General features: G+C 66.8%; 1 protein-coding gene across 3 annotated transcripts in view; it reads left to right on the top strand.

The window, feature by feature from the left end:
* The window catches only part of SORCS2 (sortilin related VPS10 domain containing receptor 2), a 212,613-nt gene that overhangs the window by 122,445 nt on the left and 70,286 nt on the right, over positions 1 to 19,882 (top strand). For all 3 annotated transcript variants that reach the window (XM_070069545.1, XM_070069546.1, XM_070069547.1), the window contains exon 3: positions 17,425 to 17,524. In XM_070069545.1, coding sequence (XP_069925646.1) covers positions 17,425 to 17,524 — 100 coding nt within the window. The remainder of the gene's footprint in view (positions 1 to 17,424; positions 17,525 to 19,882) is intronic.

The following is a 19,882-nucleotide window of genomic DNA, read 5'->3' as shown; positions in this document are numbered from 1 at the left end:
CGTGGTAACAGGTGAGGGTCTGCAGGTCCACCCAGCAGGGAGCATGCGGGCAGGGCCCTGGCGTCACCTGGGAGGGCACTGGGAGTGCACGCGTGTTTTCCTGGGGCTTGGACCCTGAGGATGCTGGGAGTGCCTGGTCGTGGTGGCCCCCGTGGGGCTGGGGGGTGGTTCTGAGCCTGGAGCTGGGGGGAGCTCCATTCCTGGGGTGCTGTATGAATGCAGAGGATCGCACCACAGCAGGGAGAGGGGGCCTGGGGGCAGTTGGGGGGCGGATCTAAGTACCCCACAGTCTCCGCATCGCCTCCCTGTGGCTGCCCAGCCCCCACCATCACATACACCCTCCCATGGCTCCGTCTTGCAGCCCCGCGAGGAAGGAGGAAGAAGAGGGACGTGCTCAGGGCGTGTCGCAGAGAGCATCACGCAGTGTCGGTGTCAGCGGCCGGGGGCGGGGCCGACCTCAGTGCCCTTCCACTTCCCTTGGGAGTCTGCCTGCTGTCACCTCCCACCCCGTCTCAGCTGCGAGGCCTGGGGACCCCGCTGCCTGCCGGGGCATGGGCCAGCGCCCCGCTCCTGTCCCAGCCTCGCTGTGGGGCTCACAGCTCACGTCTGTGTCCCCGCGCGGGAGGGAAAGGCCACCCACTGGCGCTCGAGTTGGCCCCGCTCGTGGCCGGGTTTCTGCCTGTTGAGAGAGGGGCATCTCGTTCAGAAACGGGGTAGCTGAGGGTCTCGGGCGGGCTTTGTGATTCCCCAGACACGCAGGGCCTTCGCCCGCTCCGTGGATTCTCACCCTCAACCATGGGGACGGTGGGGCAGAGAGGAGTTAGAGACGGGGGGGGGGGCAGAGCTGGGGGCAGGGCCAGAGAAGCGCTCGGCCGCCCGTGTCCCCGAGGGTCCACGCCAGGACCCCCAGCGAGCGCCTGAAGCCACAGCCGAGGCCGGGCGCGCCTGTGTTTCGCTTGCAGCCGTGCGCAGGCCTGATGAAGATAAATGTATACATTAGTAACGGATGAGCAGCAGTAGTGACAATTACCATTTATTCGCTTGTTTTACTTGAGAGGCAGGTAGAGAGAAGGCGTGGTCCCGTCCTCTGGCCCCTCCCCAGGTGCAGCAGCCAGGGGCCGTGAGCTCCACCTGGGCCCCCACGCGGGCAGCACCCAAGCACCGGCGCCGTCACCGCCATCGTCCTGGGGCATCAGCGGGAAGCCGGGGTCAGGAGCCCTGGCACTCCAACGAGGGATGCGGCGGCTTTTTTTTTAAAGATTTATTTTTTAATTTATTTTGAAAGGGTTACAGAGAGAGAGTGACAGAGAGAAATCTTCCATCAGCTCGTTCACTCCCTAAGTGGCCACAGTGACCAGGGCTGGGCCAGGCTGAAGCCAGGAGCCAGGAGCTTCTTCCGGGTCTCCCACACGGCTGCAAGGGCCCAAGTGCTTGAGCCATCCTCCGCTGCCCTCCCAGGCCACAGCAGACAGCTGGACAGGAAGCGGAGCAGCCGGGACTCGAACCGGCGTCTGTATGGGATGCCGGCACTGCAGGTGGTGGCTTCACCTTCTAAGGATGCAGGCATCCTAACCGCTGTGCCAGACGCCGAGGGCGCCGTCCTAACCGTGCTGTGACCGTGCCAACCGTGCCCCATGCCCTGTGCCGGTGCCGAGCGAGGGACGTGCAGGGAGCCCTGCTCACAGGAGGTGAGAGCAAGCGGAACCGAGGCCCCGTCCTGCGTCCTGCCCGTGCGCGTCTGAGCCCAGGACCATCGGGGGCCCAGGGCCTCTCACCCCCACCTCCTGCAGAGGGCGCCCTGGGAGGGGTGGGCGCCCACGGGGTTCCACGCCCTCCATGGCCACACGCTGGGACTTGCCGCCGTGTGAGTGTGGTTTGTGTCACAAGAAACCAGCGGAAAATGGTTTTGTGCATTTCTAGAGACGGCCATGCTGTGTCAGGGCACAGAGCAGACCCGTAACCGAGGGAGATTAAAGCCCAGAGCTTGACAGAGAGCAAGGCCGGAGGAGGAAAGAGAGGGCTGGAGTCCCGGGCTGCCCAGGCGGGCCGCCGGCAGAGCCCTGGTGAGCGGCCCCCAAGGACACGCTGGGCACCAGCGGCCTCGCTGTGGCTCCGTGTGACCGACAGGATGGCCAAAGCCAGGCCCGGGTGGACGGCAGCACCTGTGCCACGTGCGTGGTGTGAGGCGTTGGTGACACCAGGCTGGGGAGGCCATCGAGGGACCGGGGAGTGGGGACGTCCCCCGGGGAGCTGGAGCCGCAGAGGGAGGCCGCCTCTCCTGGTGGTGCCGTGGGCATGCGGGGGCAGGGGCTGTCCCGGGGAGCGCCCACTGGCTGAGCCCTGCGGGGCTGGGGGCGGAGCAGGGAGCTCCCCCCGCCAGGGTGTGTGGCGGCACCCGCTCTGTGCCCGGTCCCTTCCCGTCCGTGCTCACGGGGGATCTGAGCTGTGTTCTGAGGGTGCTGTTGCCGTCTCATTTTCCAGATGGAGAAAGTAGAGCTGTGAGGGCCCGGCCCAGGGAAGAGGGGCTGTGGGGGGGCGGGTACGGGAGGATCCAGCGTTGCTGGGAGCCAGTCAGGCCCTGGAGCAAAGGCGGGCGTGGTCCCGACTCCCCCGTCCGGCCGGGCCACTCTCGAGGCTTCTGGTTCCAGGCCTGGCCCTGGCTGCTGTCCCGGGAGGGGCCGATGCCCGGCTGGAGCCAGCTCGCGTGGGACAGGAGGGCCAGCCCCTGGGCTCCAGCCTGCAAAGCCCAGGGCCCGCGGCAGCCGCCCTGGCCGCTCCGGGGACCACAGACGCACACGGCCCCCACGGCGCTCCTTTCTTTGCTTTTAATTGCCGTGACTAGAATAATCCCAGTTTATCTTCTCTCACCCTTGACGGTGAATTGGATTTAATAGACTGTAACTGCACGGTCTCTGATCTCTAAGTGCGTGTTTATTTGCCTTATTAGTGTGGGCTTGGCGTCGGGAGACAGAGAGGAGCTGTCTGCCGAGGCCAGCGTGGGCGGCGGCCGTTTGAGTGGCGTGGCTGCTTCCTCGGTCCCGGGGACCGCCGTGGACAGGGGGCGGGGTGCAGGTGCGGGGGGCCGGGCCGCCCTCTGCTGAATGTCCCGGTGTCCAGTCTGGGGCGAGCCTGCTCTGCGTCCCCCAGTGGGCAACGGCGGCCATCTCGGTGGTGTCCCCCGCCCCGCCCTGGACGTCAGCTAAGGGTTCGCTCTGCCTGCCAAGCCGGCCAGACCAGCCAAGGCGGCAGCCGGAAATGTAGCCGGCTTCACTCCTCCGGCGGTGCGGCCAGGGAGGGGCCGGGCCGGGAAAATGCAGACGTGAGAAAGTGCAATTCCACTCAGGGCCTCTGCGTGTGCCCCCCCACCCCTTCCTGGACCCCAGCGTGGACTGAGTGACCGGGCAGGGCTGCGTCCCAGTCTCTACGGTCACCTTGGTGCGGGGCGCGTCGGGGCCACGCTGGCTGCGATAGGTGCCCCCCGACTGTGGACCTCTGTCTTGCTTGCAGGCCCTAGCACCGCCTGAGCCGATGCCTTCCTGGTGCCTGCCACCGTCTGCCTGCCCCCAGGCAGCAGGAGTGCAGGCGTCTGGGTCCCCACAGCGGGGTTCAAGGCTGGGTGCAGCCCCCAGGTTCCCTGTGGCGCAGGGGAGGTGGCCACGCCCTGGCCCCAGAACTGCTGCGGGGTGGGGGGGGCAGGGACCAACTCGGGAAAGAATGGCTCACGCAGATCAGAGACGCACGGGGCGGGGCACGGACGGGCGTGAGGGACGAGGACAGAGCTCGGAGTCACGGCACCGTGCAGCCATGAGAGCAGGGACGCCTGCCCGGAGACACAGAGGCCGGGTTCGAGGCACAGAGAGCCGGGGGCAGGTGCCCTGGGGGTGTGGAGTGTAGTCTGCTCGTGACAGCAGGAGATGCACAGACAGATGGTGGGCGGGTGGGCGGATGGTGGGTGGGTGGATGGATGGGCGGATGGGTGGGTGGGCGGATGGTGGGTGGGCGGATGGTGGGTGGACGGGGCTGTATGTAGGATGCTTGGATGGACGGACAGGAAGGAGTAAAGGAAGGGGGTGGGGGGAGGATGTTGAGTGGCGGGAGAGGTATCCCCAGAGGCCTGGGACCCCCTAGAAACACCCTGAGCACCTAAGGCCGTGTCATTGGCCCGTGGCGTGGGCCCTTGGGACTGGGCCCTTCCCAGAACTGGGGCCTCGGGCTCCGTCCTGACACCCAGTGCCCTCCCGAGGGGACCTCTGCCCTCCCCTTCCCTGTCACCATGCTCACAGCGGCCACCACCTCCTCGCTGGGCCGGCTGGGCCTTGTTCCTCGGGTGCGGCTGCCCTTAGCAAGCCCCGGAGACGTGTGCTGCCACCCCAACGTCAGCACCCTGGGGTTCCCCTTCCAAACCGCAGCTGTCCTGCAATCCGTGCCGCTCAGTGGCCTTGGCCTGGCGGAGCCCGGGCAGGCCCAGAACCTCGCCGGAGGGGAAATGGAGGCTGTGGACGGAGCCTGTGTCACCGGCCCTGGACCACGGCTGCTCTGAATGCGTGGGGGAGGCCAGGGCCTGGGTCCCCCCACCTCCCCCCCACCAGGCCTCTCTGGGCCTCTCACAGGAGGCCCTGTGTGGTCACGAGGAGAGAGCGTGTTGAGAAAGCAGGAAGTGACGGGTTTGCAGCGAGCGAGCGGCCATTCTCGCCTCCTCCTCCTGGTTCTCGGCCGGCAGGGGCAGGGTTCCCCACGCCCGGCCACGAGAAGACGGCCGCGCTGGAGGAGCACCTCGGCCAGGACGCGAGGCCTCAGCTTGGCTCTGGGAGTGCGGCTCTGGCCGGGGTCACGGCTCCGGCTCCCACGAGCCCAGCTGCTGGCCCCGTGTGGCTGGTGTCCTGTGTCCACGGCGGCTCGGGCTGTGCTGGTGGCACTGCTCGGCGGCCCCGCGCGCTCTCGGGGCGGCAGCCGGCAGAGGCCGCCTGCTCCTGAGACCCGGGCGGGAGCTGTCATGCCCTGTGCCGCTGGCCAGATGACAGCGTCTCGGAACAGCTTCCCGTAGGTGCGCGTGCTCGCAGGCGTCTCCTCATTTAACTCTCAGACGGGAACGTGTTCCGCCACAGCTCGCCAGCAGAGCGAGTGCGTTCAGTCATTAGGTGGGTGGGGGCGGGACCGGGCCGGCCACAGGAGGGAGGCGGGAGCGGGCTGGCCCCTGGCCGAGTCTGCTGCCAACTGTGGGCTGGGAGTGGGGACACCGTGGCGGGGCTGATGGCGGCAGCTCGGGCGGTGAGTGGGGTCACAGACGCAGGGCTGGGGTCACCCTGGGTCCGGGCCCAGCCCGGTTTATGCCCGAGGCAGTGTGCAGAGCCGTGAGGCAGGCCTTTATCCTGGGATGAAGCACGGTCCTGGCTGGCGCCTGGCGTGGAAGGACCCAGAGGGAGCTGTCTCCGGTTGTCCTGGCGTGGTGAGAGGCCCGGCCCTGCTCTCCTGTTCCCAGGAGCCTGCCATTCCAGTGGGGTGGAGGGTGACAGTGGCCAATCAAACTGTGTTGTGTTGGCCAGCAGTGTGTGGTCGTGGGCTAAAGCCATGTGGGCTCGTTGGTGGAGAGGTGGGGGTGGTCACTCAGTGGCCCGGGATGCTGGTGACCAGTGAGCCGATGCTGGCTGCAGGGAGAGGCCCCCTGGGCGTAGCTGGGACGGTCAGCAGCTTGTGCAAAGGCCCTGGGGTAGGGGCCACATCTCCTGGGCTGTACGGCAGGCAGCATGGGTTCCCCCAGCAGCAGCGCGCTGACCCTGTGTCGGGGTCCCGTGTCCACACGGCTGGCTGCAGCTTCAGCCGACCTTCGACCCCCAGAGGCCAAGCTGCTCCTGGGTGGCCCAGGGCCTTGGTGGGAACCAGAGCCAGTGTGCACAGGCGGGCACCCCCGAGCTCAGGGCCTGTGCCCAAGCACTGGGGGCTGCGTGTGGCGTGGCGAGGGCCACGTCTGTGGTCTCGGGGGGCAGGCTGTGGCTGCCAAGGTCAAAGTCAGCTCCTCCACTGTCCCTTCCCTCCTCCCGAAAATGGGGGTGCAGCACCGGTCCCCCGCCCCAGCCGAGGGGAAAGTGTGCTGACCGGTGGGGACTGGCGGTGTTGCTAGCACCTGAGGGCACCTGCCGGCTGGAGGGGCAGCGGGCGGTTTTGCCCGCCCTGAACTTTGCCGCCAACATCCTTCACCGTCCCCAGCCCCGCTCCCTGGGGCTGTTCCCTGAGCGACTCCGGGGCGGGGAGGTGCTGTGCCGCCGTCTCATCTTGATTAGTTCCTACACTCTCTGTTGCAGCGCTGCTCAGCACGCTGACGGAGTCCCTTCTCAGATCCCTCGCCGCGCGCCTGCCCGCGTCTCGCACTTCTTCCTCGTCTCGGAAAAACGCTCGATGCGTCATCTGCATTGCTTTCGGCAGAAGCTGAGTGCACGTAACCGGCCCTCGAGAAGTCAGTGTTGGTGTGAGGCTCCGTCCTCCTGGGACTGGCATGGGGAATGCTGCCGTCTTGCCCCGGGGCCCCCCCGGAACAAGGGAAGACCCCGTGTTTAAAGGACTGAGCTCAAATGTCTCGGGTCCAAGGACACTTCTTAAAAATGATGATTTATTTATTTAATTTTATTTGAAAGGCAGAAATACAGAGAAGGAGAGGGATGGGGGTGGGAGGGGTGGGAGAGGACGAGAGAGGGAGAGAAGGAGAGAAAGAGAGAAAGAGAGAAAGGTCTTCCAGGGGCCGGCGCTGCGGCTCACTAGGCTAATCCTCCGCCTTGCGGCGCCGGCACACCGGGTTCTAGTCCCGGTCGGGGCGCCAGATTCTGTCCCGGTTGCCCCTTTTCCAGGCCAGCTCTCTGCTGTGACCAGGGAGTACAGTGGAGGATGGCCCAAGTGCTTGGGCCCTGCACCCCGTGGGAGACCAGGAGAAGCACCTGGCTCCTGCCATTGGATCAGCGTGGTGTGCCGGCCACGGCGGCCATTGGGTGAACCAACGGCAAAGGAAGACCTTTCTCTCTGTCTCTCTCTCTCACTGTCCACTCTGCCTGTCAAAAAAAAAAAAAAAAAGTCTTCCATCCACTGGTTCACTCCCCAAATGGCTACGATGGCCAGAGATGGGATGATCTGAAGCCAGGAGCTTCCTCCAGGTCTCCCACGCGGGTGCAGGGGCCCCAGCGCCTGGGCCGTCCTCTGCTGCCTTCCCAGACCACAGCAGGGAGCTGGGTTGGAAGTGGAGCAGCCGGGATTGAACTGATGCCCACGTGGGATGTCGGCGCTGTGGGCAGAGCTCCCCTCCTCCTCACGTGCTTTTTAGAAAGCCAGACTGAGCTCGGGGCATCTCGGCGGGGAGCCCAGCTCCCGGGACCTCTGCCTGGAACTGCAGCCCCTCGCGTCACTGCCGTGTGCAAGAGCGACTGCTTCCCACCCAGGACCAGGCTCGTGGCCAGGGGGGCCCCCAACCCGCCCCTGCACTCTGACCCGTGCATCCCCCGCGGCCCTGGCAGCCCCCACACAGCTCCGGCTGATACCGGGCACTTGTGGGGGCATCTGCTTCCCGTCCCCACGGGGGCAGCGGGGAACAGGGCCTTTGGGCCTGCACGTGTGGGCCAGCTCGTGGGCCCCATCTGTGCCAGTCCAGGAGGAGGTGTGGGAGGCAGCGTGGAGGAGGAGGAAGACGGTCGCGGGCAGAGGGGGTGCGTGACCTGCTGGTGTGGGATAGTCCAGGACAGGAACGTGGTGGGACCCCCCTCCCCCCGCCGTGCGCACTGGTGGCAGGAGGCCACGTACCGGCCGTGCTCCGGATGGGTGTGTGGACATTGGCTGTGGCCCATGGGCGCTGGTTCAGCTCAGGGCCTGTCGGTGGCCAGGTTGTGAAAGTACACACAGGTGCGGGGGCAGAGACCAGGCATGTCTGCTCTGAGCATGCACCTGTCCCAGGGTTTGGGGAAAGACTGTCGGCAGGGTGCTGGGGTAGGGAGTCCTCTGGGTTTAGGCCCAGCCCAGCTGTGTTCTGGAAGGATCCATGGCACAGAGTGCCAGCAAAGCTTCCGTGGGGGCCAAAGTTCCCAGAGGGGCTTCAGTGGCCATGGCACAGGCTCTGCAGGTGGCCGTGGGACCGTGCCCCTCCCCAGTGAGTTCAGGGGACAGCCTGTGGCCAGTGTGTGGGTGCAGGTGCATTGGCAGGGAGAGGGAGAGGGTTATGGGGTGAGCCATGGCCCCAGAAGGTCCCGCTGTGCAGGGTGGGTGCCGTGCCACGCTCACACCTCCGGGGACACTGGTGCACGGTGGGGGTCAGCCTGGGCTTTGTGCCAAGCTCCCTGTATTGGCCCTGGGCAGACTCCTTGCACCTCAGTATTCTCATCTGGGGGATGGGCATGTGTCTTGCTCTCCCAAGGCGGCCACGATGTCTGGTCCCCTTCACCCCGCCACGTGCCGAGTCCACAGCGTGGCAAGCACAGCTTTGTGGCGTCCTCCCCCGAGGCCAGGGCTGCGCATGCGGTGTAGACGGGCCCGCGTACGATGGATGCGCGTCAGGACGTCTGACTTTGTGATGCCGGAAGGTGACACGGTCGGGAGCGCCCCCACGTGGAATCCCGGTTTTGGGTTTTCCCTAGGCCAGTGCTGTCCGGTCCGAACCTCTCTCGTGATCGTGGGTGGCCGTGGGGGTGGGGGTGGAAGTGGTAGTGTGTGCCGTCCTGGCCAGCCCCGCCCAGGGGAGCAGCAGCGCCAGGCCGTGCAGTTGTGTCCTGTGGGTGCCGGGGGCCACCCAGCGTTCGGCTGAGGGGCGGGTTCTCTGTGAGATGACGCCGCCCGGCTGCGGCTGTGTGAGTGTTCCGGACGTGCTTGGTTGGGGAGGGGCCTGGCTGAGCTGCGGTGTCCGGTGGGTTAGGAGCTCTAGGTTAGGACATTTGTAGCGAACGACAGTCCCGTCCCAGGGATCCCCTATGGGGGGCTTGCCTGGCCACTGTGCCCTACACGCCAGATCGCAAGCCATGTTCTAGAATGTTCTGGAGTGACCAGACGGTCTTGGAGGTGGCCTCTGTCACTTTGGTTCCCTCCTCCTTGCTGACCCAGGCAGGGCTGACTGGGAGCTGCGGGTGGTGATCAGCTCTCCGCTTTGCGGGTCTCTCGGGGCCGTGGTGACCTGGGGAGGAGGGCTGGGTGCCGGACGTGTGGCCTGCCTGTGACGTCATCGCACGACACGGAAACGGCCCCATTCGGTTGGTTTTTGAAAAGTGACCACGTGCTAACGCTTGGCAGTTGAGCGGCCGATTTGTGAACAGCAGTTTTCCACTGGGCTTCCCTCCCTCTTCGGGCTTGCCCGGTTCTCAGTTTTCACCGTGAGTGACCCTGCACCGGGATGTGGCTCTCTGTGCCGGGGGCGAGTACCAGGCCTTGACGTCTGGGTTCTGAGTGCTGGGGAGGGTGGCGGGGGGGGGGGGGGCAGCAGCCGGCGCAGGAGGGAGGCGCTCTGAGGGCAAGGCTCTGGGCCTCCCTGCCCGCCTCGCTCCCACCTGCCCCCTGCCCCCCTCGCTCCTACCTTCCCCTGCCCCCTTGCTCCCACCTGCCCCCCTCGCTCCCACCTGCCCCCTGCCCCCCTTGCTTCCTCTGGACATCCCAGTTCTCACCAGGGATTCTCGCCTGTTCCAGGCGTGCAGAGGTTGCCCCCGCAGAGCAGGGTCGGGGTCCTGAGCACAGGCTCGGGGAAGCTAAGCGCTGGGGCCGCCCTTCGATGAGATCAAGCCCACCCCCACATTCACCTGCCCGCCCCAGGTCTCAGAGCCTGCGGGTTCGGCACCAGGGCCCCTCCGCAGGGCTCCGGTAGGCGTCTCCTGAGTGCCTGCTCTGTGTGTGGCCCCTGGGTTCCCGGGCATCTTGTTGACTGCTGGTCACCCGCGACCTGGTTGATCGTCACGGATTCGGGAGGAGGTGGCCTGGCACCCGGCAGACCCTCGGCCTGCTGACAGAGAGCTGTGGTTGGGCACAGCCCTGTGCCTGTCCCCAGGGGTCACGCCGACCCTGCCCGTCCCAGCCACCTGCCTTCTCTCAGCCGCAGCCCCACCCAAGCCCCCAGCCCCTGCCCTCGGTGCTCCGGGCAAGGGACCTCCCCGCCTCTTAGCTTCCCTGGGCAGCCGGCGTCGGGGTCGGGGGCTGCGGACCTGGGCTGTGCCTGCTGCTCTGCCGGTGGCCAGCCACCTGTCCCCTTTCCTCGGTGAATAGCGGGACCTCCTCGGGGAGGTGGGGCGCGTTTAACAGGAACTAGGCAGGCAAGGCGCCTGTCCAGTGTCTGTCTTGTATACAGCGGGTGCTCAATAAATGCAGCTGACTGTAGTGGGTTGACGAGGGTCACCCCAAGCCTGTGTCCATGAGGAACCTCAGGGCGCAGGATGCTTGTGGCCAACGTTAGCTGAGGATGGAGATGAAGTCATGCTGGATGAGCCCAGCCTGAAGGCAGAGGCAGGACCTGGGGTGAGGTGGCCGCAGCCCAGGACGCCGGGGGCCACAGGAGGCTGCAAGGGGCAGGAAGAACTTTCTGGAGCCCTCAGAGTGGGCGTGGCCCCGCCCACAGCTTCATCCCAGGCTTCCAGACTCCCGGGAGCTGCCTCTGGGGCGCCTAGTTCAGCAGCCGTGCAGAGCTGCCGGCCCGGCCCCGCCCGGCCCGCACTGCACTCCCACTGCAGCCTCTCTGGCCCCGATCCCAGGCTGGCCCCCTCCTTTGGTGCTGCTGCGAGCTCGCTGGGTGCAGTGCGGAGATAGTCGGTGCTCATGGTGGACGGACGGGGCCATCCACCACCGGGCCGGGCGTCCCTGCTCTGCGCGCTCTAGACAGCGCAACGCTCCTCCGCCCCCTCTTCTGAGCCCTGGCGTGCAGCACGAAGCCCACGCGGCGGCATCAGGCTGTCCTGGTCGAGTCCCTTGGAGCTCTTGTCACTGTCCCGACGTTGCCACTCCTGGATCTGGGAACGCCGGGATACCGTGAGGTACCCCCGGCACGGACAGCACAGGCGGCAGTGTCCAGCGAGCCAGACCCTGGGATGTCTTCTGTAAGGGTCCTAGGGGCCGGGTGACAGGAAGACCGGTGGGGGCCTGCAGGTTAAGGGCACGGGTCGCAGCTGCTTACGTGGGTGGGGACCCTGAGACCCCGATCCCAGCTCAGATGCCGCGTGTCCAGCCAGTGCCTGGCGTGGCTGCTTACGAAGAAGACTGATGAAGCTTGGTGTTGGAGGCTGAAGGTCCCAACAGTGGGTGCATCCCCTCGTGCTGGGTGGTAATGGGAGGAGCATGCAGGAGCCAGCAGGGTACACCTGGGTCAGAAGACCAGCAGGGTATACCTGGGTAAGGAGCCAGCAGGGTATACCTGGGTCAGGAGCCAGCAGGGTATACCTGGGTGCAGGAGCCAGCAAAGTACACCTGGGTCAGGAGCCAGCAGGGTACACCTGGGTGCAGTAGCCAACAGGGTACACCTGGGTGCGGGAGCCAACAGGGTACACCTGGGTACAGGGGCCAGCAGGGTACACCTGGGTGCGGGAGCCAGCAGGGTACACCTGGGTCAGGAGCCAGCAGGGTACACCTTGGTCGAGCCAGCAGGGTACACCTGGGTCAGGAGCCAACAGGGTACACCTGGGTCAGGAGCCAGCAGGGTATACCTGGGTGCAGGAGCCAACAGGGTATACCTGGGTGCGGGAGCCAGCAGGGTATACCTGGGTGTGGGAGCCAGCAGGGTATATACCTGGGTGTGGGAGCCAGCAGGGTACACCTGGGTCAGGAGCCAGCAGGGTACACCTTGATCGAGCCAGCAGGGTATACCTGGGTCAGGAGCCAACAGGGTATACCTGGGTCAGGAGCCAGCAGGGTATACCTGGGTCAGGAGCCAACAGGGTACACCTGGGTCAGGAGCCAGCAGGGTATACCTGGGTGCAGGAGCCAACAGGGTACACCTGGGTCAGGAGCCAGCAGGGTACACCTGGGTCAGGAGCCAGCAGGGTACACCTTGGTCGAGCCAGCAGGGTACACCTCGACACAGGAAGCAGACAGGGCAAGGAGCTCGGTGTGGCCCTCTCACCACAAGTGTCCCATGAGGACTCAAGGCTCCCACAGGAACCATCCCTTGAGCTGCCCTGATGACCCATGAGCCTCCCGCCAGGACCCACCTTTTAAAGGCCCCACTACCCCAGGACTTAAGCCTCTACCACATGGGCCTCTGGAGGGGACACAGTAAATCGCGCCCCAAACCTCGCAGCCTTGGTGGGCCGAAGGGGCTTCTGGAAGCCTGGCACGAGAGCGGCAGTGGGGCGGAGCCCTAGCCCCCATCTCTTGTGCCCAGGCAGGGGGCAGCCACAGGGCCTGGTGGCCACTCCTCCCATAACCCTGCAGCTGTCTGTAGGTGCTGGGTGCGTGGTTGTACCGAGGGCTGTGCTGACCCCTGCACCTGCTCCTCACGGTGCCCAGCTGAGCAACGTCACCACCCTGCACTCCTGCCCACCTGACACCACGTCCAGCCCACATCACGCCCGTGGCTCCTCCGTGGCTCCTCCGTGGCTGTGTCCTGACCACCTTGGCCTCAGCTGTGGTCCTGGGTAGCAGCAGGGATGAGCCTTGCCTGGTGTGTCCTGTGGCCTTCCCGAGGGGACACACAGCCGCTGCCTGGTGCACAGACCCGTGGCCCTGTGGGAAGGGAATGTGGGCTGCGTGGGCTGACGTGAGTGGGACATGGCAGCCTGACACGACATTGCCACGTGCCACGTGACTGCCTTTGTGACATCCTGGGAAAGGCAGAGCTGAGATGCAGGAGAACATCAGAGTTACCGGGTGGGGGCTGGCGGCGTGGGCGGGGCGCGGAGGGTGGTGCTGCAGTGTGGGGGGACGCGTGTCCTGGTGCGTCCGTGCAATACCACGGAGGACACCACGGACTGCAGCAGGGACAGCGCGGGTGGGGGAGCTGTGTGTGCGTCAGGGCTGGGGTCTGAGATGCAACTCGAGTTCTCCTCCATGTGCTATGAACCTAAAACCACTCTAAAAGTGAAACCTGTTGGTTTTTAAAAGGGCAGGGAAGATTATGTCAATGAAGAATTTAAAGTAGCCCAGTGTTTCCAGAATCTAATGATGTCAACGGGCGTGATGTGAACACTGTAACGATGTACCCCAGGCTGTGTGTTGAAGTCCTGGCCATCACTGGGCGTCTCCCAATCAGAGGGCTTCCGGGTTTGGGCGAGCTCTTCAGAGCACCAGTGGGGCTGGGGGGCCGAGCAGGTCCTGCCTGTGGCCCTGGGCCCTGTGGCTCTCTCAGGCTGCCCTGTGGCTCTCGGCCCTGCCTCCCTGAGACAGCCACGCCTGATCCCTGGAACCTTCCATGGGGTGGTGTAGGTGGCCTGCAGGGCTCCGAGGTGGGGACGGCCCCCTGGGGCTGCCGCGTGCACCCCGAGTCACGGCCAGGAGTGAGTGGGCGGCGAGGGGGAGGTGGAGGCTGGGAGAGGTGCGTGGAGGGTGGGGGGCCCAGCCAAGGAGGCTGGAGGTCTCTGAATGTGGAAAAAGCAGGGAGCGGGGCTTCCCCTGGGGCTTCCGGGAGGTTCTTGATGGCTTCAGCCGTGTGCCCCACAGGCTGGCTGACGGCAGCTCCCCGAGCTCTGGGCACCTGTGGGGTGGTGGCTCCATGCACAGCCATGAGAGGCGGACCCTGGCCCCCAGCCCTGCGGCGCCTGGCAGCCTGCGTGCGGGGTGGGCGGGGCTGGGGGATGCGGCTGGGGGGCCTGGCAGGAAGGGACGTGGGAGGTGTGGAAGGTCAGCGAGGTGGCCGTGGGCCAGGTGTGGCCGAGGGGGACGCCTGGGGAGCTCAGCCGGCTCTAGGTCCCCCTAGGCGCCCCCAGGGTTCTCCGGGTGCACGCTGGCACCATGGTCGCCGGCACACGTCTCTCTCGCTCCGTCTCTCCCTCTGCTTTCTCTCCCCTCACCCGCTCACCAGCCTGTCATCCCCACGAGGACAGCTGCCTGGTAAACACGTCCTGCGTCACATGAAGGAATTCGAGCAAGAGAGCAAATCTGGCTTCCCAGGCCTTGAATGCCACCAGCTGAGTGTCGGGTGACTGACAGTGCAGGGCTGAGCCCGGGGTGTGGGTGACTGACAGTGCAGGGCTGAGCCCGGGGCGCCCTGGAGCGTGGGTGACTGACAGTGCAGGGCTGAGCCCTGGGCGCCCTGGAGCGTGGGTGACTGACAGTGCAGGGCTGAGCCCGGGGTGTGGGTGACTGACAGTGCAGGGCTGAGCCCGGGGCGCCCTGGAGCGTGGGTGACTGACAGTGCAGGGCTGAGCCCGGGGTGCCCTGGAGCGTGGGTGACTGACAGTGCGGGGCTGAGCCCTGGAGCGTGGGTGACTGACAGTGCAGGGCTGAGCCCGGGGCGCCCTGGAGCGTGGGTGACTGACAGTGCGGGGCTGAGCCCGGGGCGCCCTGGAGCGTGGGTGACCGACAGTGCAGGGCTGAGCCCGGGGCACCCTGGAGCGTGGGTGACTGAGCCAGTGCAGGGCTGAGCCCGGGGCGCCCTGGAGCGTGGGTGACCGACAGTGCAGGGCTGAGCCCGGGGCGCCCTGGAACGTGGGTGACTGACAGTGCAGGGCTGAGCCCGGGGCGCCCTGGAGCGTGGGCTGCTGGCGCTGTCCTGCAGGGCAGCACCCACGTTCCGGGGAGCCCAGCAGACGTGGCTCCTGGAGCCCTTCCCCGAGCGGGAGGGGCCCACGCCTGCTTCGTCCTCTGCCCGCTGCGGCTCCCGTCTGCTGGGGCTGCCCCCACGGAGCACACACACGCCGCGTGGCCTAAACCACAGCCAGGTGTTGTCTCTCGGCTCCAGAGGTCAGGGTCGGTGGGGCCAGCTCCTCCTGGAGGCTCTGGGGGAGAACCCGGCCCCCTCCCGTGGCTGCCGCCGTCCTTGTCAGCCCCACCTCATGGTGGCCCCCCATGGTCTGCCTCCACCACGTGGCCCTCTCCCCGCTGTCCATCTCAGTGTCCAGGTCCCCTTCCATGCCACAGGCTACACGGGCAAGGCCCCCCATGGCCCGGGCTGGCCTCATCCTCACCAGATGACGTCCACCAAGACTCTGTTTTCAAGCGAGGCCAGGTTTAGAGGTTCTAGGTGGCCGTGAATTTGGGGGTCACAGCTCAGCCCAGAGCGAATGCCCCTCCCCCCACCAGGCATGGCCCCTGCCTTCCTGTCTCTGCGAGGCGGCCATCACACCACCCTTTCCATCACCCTCCCTGCCCCATTGTCCTCTCTTCTGGCCCTTAGCACACTGTCTTCAGTCTGCCGTCCTCTGTCTGCCTCCCCTGGCCCGGGTGGGACTTGGTCCACCTGCTCCCGCTGCGGGCCTCACCTGGCAGGTCCCTGGAGGGAGCAGGTGCGGGCTGGTACCCCTGGCTAGGCAGCAGGAGTAGGGAGGGGTTTAGGAGCAGACTCAGTCTTCAGGCTGGCGGGGGTGGGGGCGGGGAGGACCTCAGACACTAAGCTCATAAACACAGCCATTTGTCTCAGCACGGGCCCTGGGACTTCCCGCTCTCGGCATCGATCCTGGGCTGATGGGCCTCTAACCCCCTCCCAGAGAAAATCAATCCTCTGAGGTTCCCGGAACAAGTGCCCCTCACTGCCTGCCGTGGGCACGGCCTCGTTCTCCCAGCCAGGGCCTTGCTGGGGAGCCAGGGGCTCTCAGAGACCTGATCAGTCCCCAGCCCACTGCCCCTGCCATTGGGCGCCAGGGAGGGGCTGGCTCAGAGACCCCATCGGTCCCCAGCCCATCCCCTCCCACACACACGGGGCGCCTGGGTGGGGCTGGCTCCCCTGGGACTCAGAGGGCTGGGAGGGGCACCGTGACACTGAGAAAGGGCACGTCTCCAGGAGGTGTGGCCAGGAGCCGCCCAGGCCCAGACACGGGGACGCAGCTGTGTCCACGGGGACCCCGCGGTGCACTGTGGGCATCAGAGAGCGCAGGCCAGGGCGGGCCCTTGTGCGCCGGCAGCTCTGGGCCTCCTGCCGGGCAGGTCTGGGAGCCCTGGCCCAGAGAGGGCAGGAGGCCACTCAGCACACGGACAGGTGGTGCCCGGCGGAGCCCCACGGGGGAGCCTCCACCCAGCTCCCTCCCCCGGCGCGTTGGGCCATCCCCGTCACCCCGCGGGCTCGGCTCCCTCCAGCAGGCCAGCAGCGCGGGCGGGGAAGGACCGCAGGAGTGTGTTCCCAGCAGGGTCGGCAGCCCGGGGCCCATCTCCGTCCACCCCACACTGGCAGGGGTGAGGAGCATTCGCTGAGAGCCCTGAGGCCCACAGCTCAGCCCTTGCACTACAGACGGGAGACTGTGAGAACAGTACCCGTACCCGGCCCTGGCCGCCTTCCCCAGCCCAGCCTCACGGGTACTGACCCTGGGTGCCCAGCCCAGCCTCACGGGTACTGACCCTGGGTGCCCAGCCCAGCCTCACGGGTACTGACCCTGGGTGCCCAGCCCAGCCTCATGGGTACTGACCCTGGGTGCCCAGCCCAGCTTCACGGGTACTGACCCTGGGTGCCCAGCCCAGCCTCATGGGTACTGATCCTGGGTGCCCAGCCCAGCCTCATGGGTACTGACCCTGGGTGCCCAGCTCAGCCTCACGGGTACTGATCCTGGGTGCCCAGCCCAGCCTCACGGATACTGATCCTGGGTGCCCAGCCCAGCCTCACGGGTACTGATCCTGGGTGCCCAGCCCAGCCTCACGGGTGACTGTACATAGGAGGCGTTGTCTCGGGGTCTTAGTCTTTGGCATTGGGTCAGTTCCGCGTCCTGGAGGATGGATGACTCCTGACAGCAGGTGCCGTCTCCTTGGTGCACAGCCCCCCCCCCAGCTCTGAGAGCCCCTCATGGTTCCCTGAGGAGCACAGTGGCCAGGGGCTGGAGGGACCGAGGGCAGGGGGTGCTGAGCTGTGATCTGGGTGTCCTGGCGTGAGTCTCACGGCAGCCCAGCGCCTGGGCCGGCGCTTGGAGCAGCCGTCCCCTCACTGGCCCTTGTCCCGTGCTGTGGTCAGAGCTGGGGCTCCCTGGGGGGGCCAGGTTACGGAGTGGCCGAGGCCCCGGGAGCCCCAAGCCTCCGGCAGAGCGTCCCTGAGCCTGGTGGCATTCCCTTCTTGGCTGAGCGACCTCGGGGGTCCCTCTGGCCACCTGTGACGTGAGGTGGCACAGTGACGCTGTCTGCTGGGGTTTGTCAGGAATCAGAAGGATCTGGACGCGCCAGCACAGACCAGGGACTGGGGCCGGAGGAGCTGCTCACTGTCCTCTCCCCTGCACGGGGTGGGGTGGGGGAGGGTGTGTGTGTGTCTGTGTCTGTGTCTGCCTGTCCGCAGGCACTGGCACGTGGCCGGTGGTGCCGGAGGCCGCCCTGGAAGCCACGTGCCTGCGGCTGAGCTGACCGCCGCCCCTGTCTCCCCAGGTCCTCGGATTTCGGGACGACCTACACCAAGCTCACTCTCCAGCCCGGCGTGACCACTGTCATCGACAACTTCTACATCTGCCCGACCAACAAGAGGAAGGTGGGTGCTGGCTGGGGCAGCGTGTCCCGGCCCCGCCCTGCCTGCGACTGCGCCGCTGGGTGTGTGTCGTCCAGCGCCCGCCCAGGGCTCCTCTGGGCCCACTTGTCTCCTCCCCTCGCTGGAGCCGCGCCCGCTGGGGCAGACGGGCGGAGTGGCGGGCGGGGAGCCTCCTGGCCTTTGCGGTTTCGGCTTTGGTTTCCTGGTGTCTCCTGGTCTGGGGGTGTCCTGAGGGCTCCCCGCTGGCTGCAGAACAGGGGGCCGCGTCGCTCCCCTCCTGCTGTACCCCCCATTTCCTGACCGTCCAGCCAGCCTGGCCCTGGGGACCGTCCGGCGCTGTGCCCCCCACTCACGCAGGCGGCCGCCGAGAGGAGGCCCAGCCCCCGGGGGATCACCGGTCCGGGCCGGGATGGGGGCCAGGCCAAGCCTCAGGCTGCATCCACATTTGTGAACGACAAGTAGCTGGAATGGAACCACGAGCATCTCAGGTCGGCTGGGCCAGGGAGCAGCGAGGTCAGAGGTCAGACGGACTGCCCTTCATGGAGCAGCTGGGGCGTGGCCTTGACCGCCTCTGAGCCTGTGACGCGGGTGGTGGCAAGGTTAATGAGACGATGCTTCCATGTGTGGGGCTCAGGAGGGGCTTCTAGCCAAGGGCGGGGCTCCAGCTTGATTGGCAGGCGGCGTTGGGGGCAGGGCGGTCATTCCCTGTAACGTTGCCATGGGCCCAAGTCCAGGCCGGGTTCCGAGCTGGGAGAATGTGGACGTTTAGCCTGGGGACGTCACTGGGGCAGAGGGGCTGGGCCTGGGGGCGCAGCCAAAGCTGAAGGAGTGGAATGAAGGAAGGAAGGGAGGAAGGAATGAAGGGCACAGCAGCGGCGTCCTGCTGAGTGCGGTGGCTGCGCCGCCCCTGGGCCTGGGGTCCCCTGGAAGTGGCCGGGCAGGTGCTCAGGGCCCTGCCGGGGGTGGGGGTGGGGGGCAGGGCTCCCTGGGGCGGGGCTGCGGAGTCACAGGGCGAGGTGCCCTCACTTCTCTGAGCCCCGGGCGTCCACCTGTAAGTGGGGGTGCCGATGGAGGGACCCCAACAGGCAGAGCTGCGCTCACCACTGCCAGTCCCCAGCGGCGGCCCCCCGAGGATGTCCCCAGGTCAGCTGCAGTGCGGAGGGGTCCCGTGGGTGGCCGCCGGGCAGGGCTGAAGCAGGGGGCGCCCCTTCCCCCGCACACCTGCGCTTGGGCTCCAGTCTGCCCGGGGTCCTCCTCCCCCTCCCCCGCCGTGCTGACCCTGTTCCCGCCGCACCCCAGCTGGCTGCAGTTGGGACCCAGCCCCCCCCTCCGTGCCCTGGCCTTGCTCCCTTGCCCCCCCTCCCTGAGCTCCCCGGCTGCCCGGGCTCCCCTGGTGTGGAGGCCCCTGTTGGCCAGCGCCAGCCTGGCTCCTCCGGCCTGGGTCTCCGCGGGCGTGGCCTGCCCACCCACTCTGTGTCTGGAGAAGGAATTACTCCTCCGCGGTGAGAGGCGAGAGTTCATGGCATGGGGGCAGGGCTGCGTCCTCACCGCCATTGCAGGGGTCCACTGGGATCTGGGGATGCGTGCCCCATGGCTAAGGGGGCAGCCGTGGGCGTAGGGTCCTGAGAACATGGCCAGGCACCGTCAGGCTGGCATCCCAGACGCCCTCGCAGAGGGAGGCGCGCGTGGGAGGGGGCTTGGCTCAGTTTGGTCCTGAGCACATTTGCAGGCAGAAGAAAAACCGGAGACCACACACGTGGAGCTGGGAGGGGCAGCCCCGGGGCGTGGTTACTCCAGGGCTGCACTTCAGACCACGGGAGGAGGCAGTGGGGAGCAGCCCAGGTGGACTGCCTGGTGGAGAGACTCCCTGTGCCTTTACCCCCTGCCCATGCTTGGGAAAGTGGATGCTGGGGGCTGTGCAGGGCCGGGACCCTTCCGGGAAAGAGAGTCAGCGGAACACCAAGCAAGCGGTCCCTCGGTCGCTGCCGGCTCTCGTACACCCCGACATGGTTTCCTGGTGTGTCTGGCTGTGCCCAGGCGCTCCTTGCTGGGTAGCCGGGGCCAGGCACCTGTCCGGCACATCCGCTGGGGAGCGACTTGGGGTTTGCGTCCATCCACATGTCCGTCCATCTGTCCACCCACTCATTCCCTCTTTGGTTCAGTTGATCCCTCCCATAGCTCTGTGCCTGCCCCCCAGCACCTGTGAGATAACAGTCACCTGAGTGGGCAGGACAGGGCAGCAGACTCCGTGTCCACCAGGTGGCGCCCTGGCCTCGGGCATGAGCTGTGGGTGAAGGGCTACTCCTCCCCGAGACGGAACATGGTGGGCCCAGGACGGGGCACACGCAGAGGGTGACACTG

This window comes from Oryctolagus cuniculus, chromosome 2 (genome assembly GCF_964237555.1).
Source record: "Oryctolagus cuniculus chromosome 2, mOryCun1.1, whole genome shotgun sequence".
NCBI lineage: Eukaryota > Metazoa > Chordata > Mammalia > Lagomorpha > Leporidae > Oryctolagus > Oryctolagus cuniculus.
The sequence above is the reverse complement of the archived record's forward strand: the minus strand, read 5'-3'. Positions and strand labels throughout refer to the sequence as shown.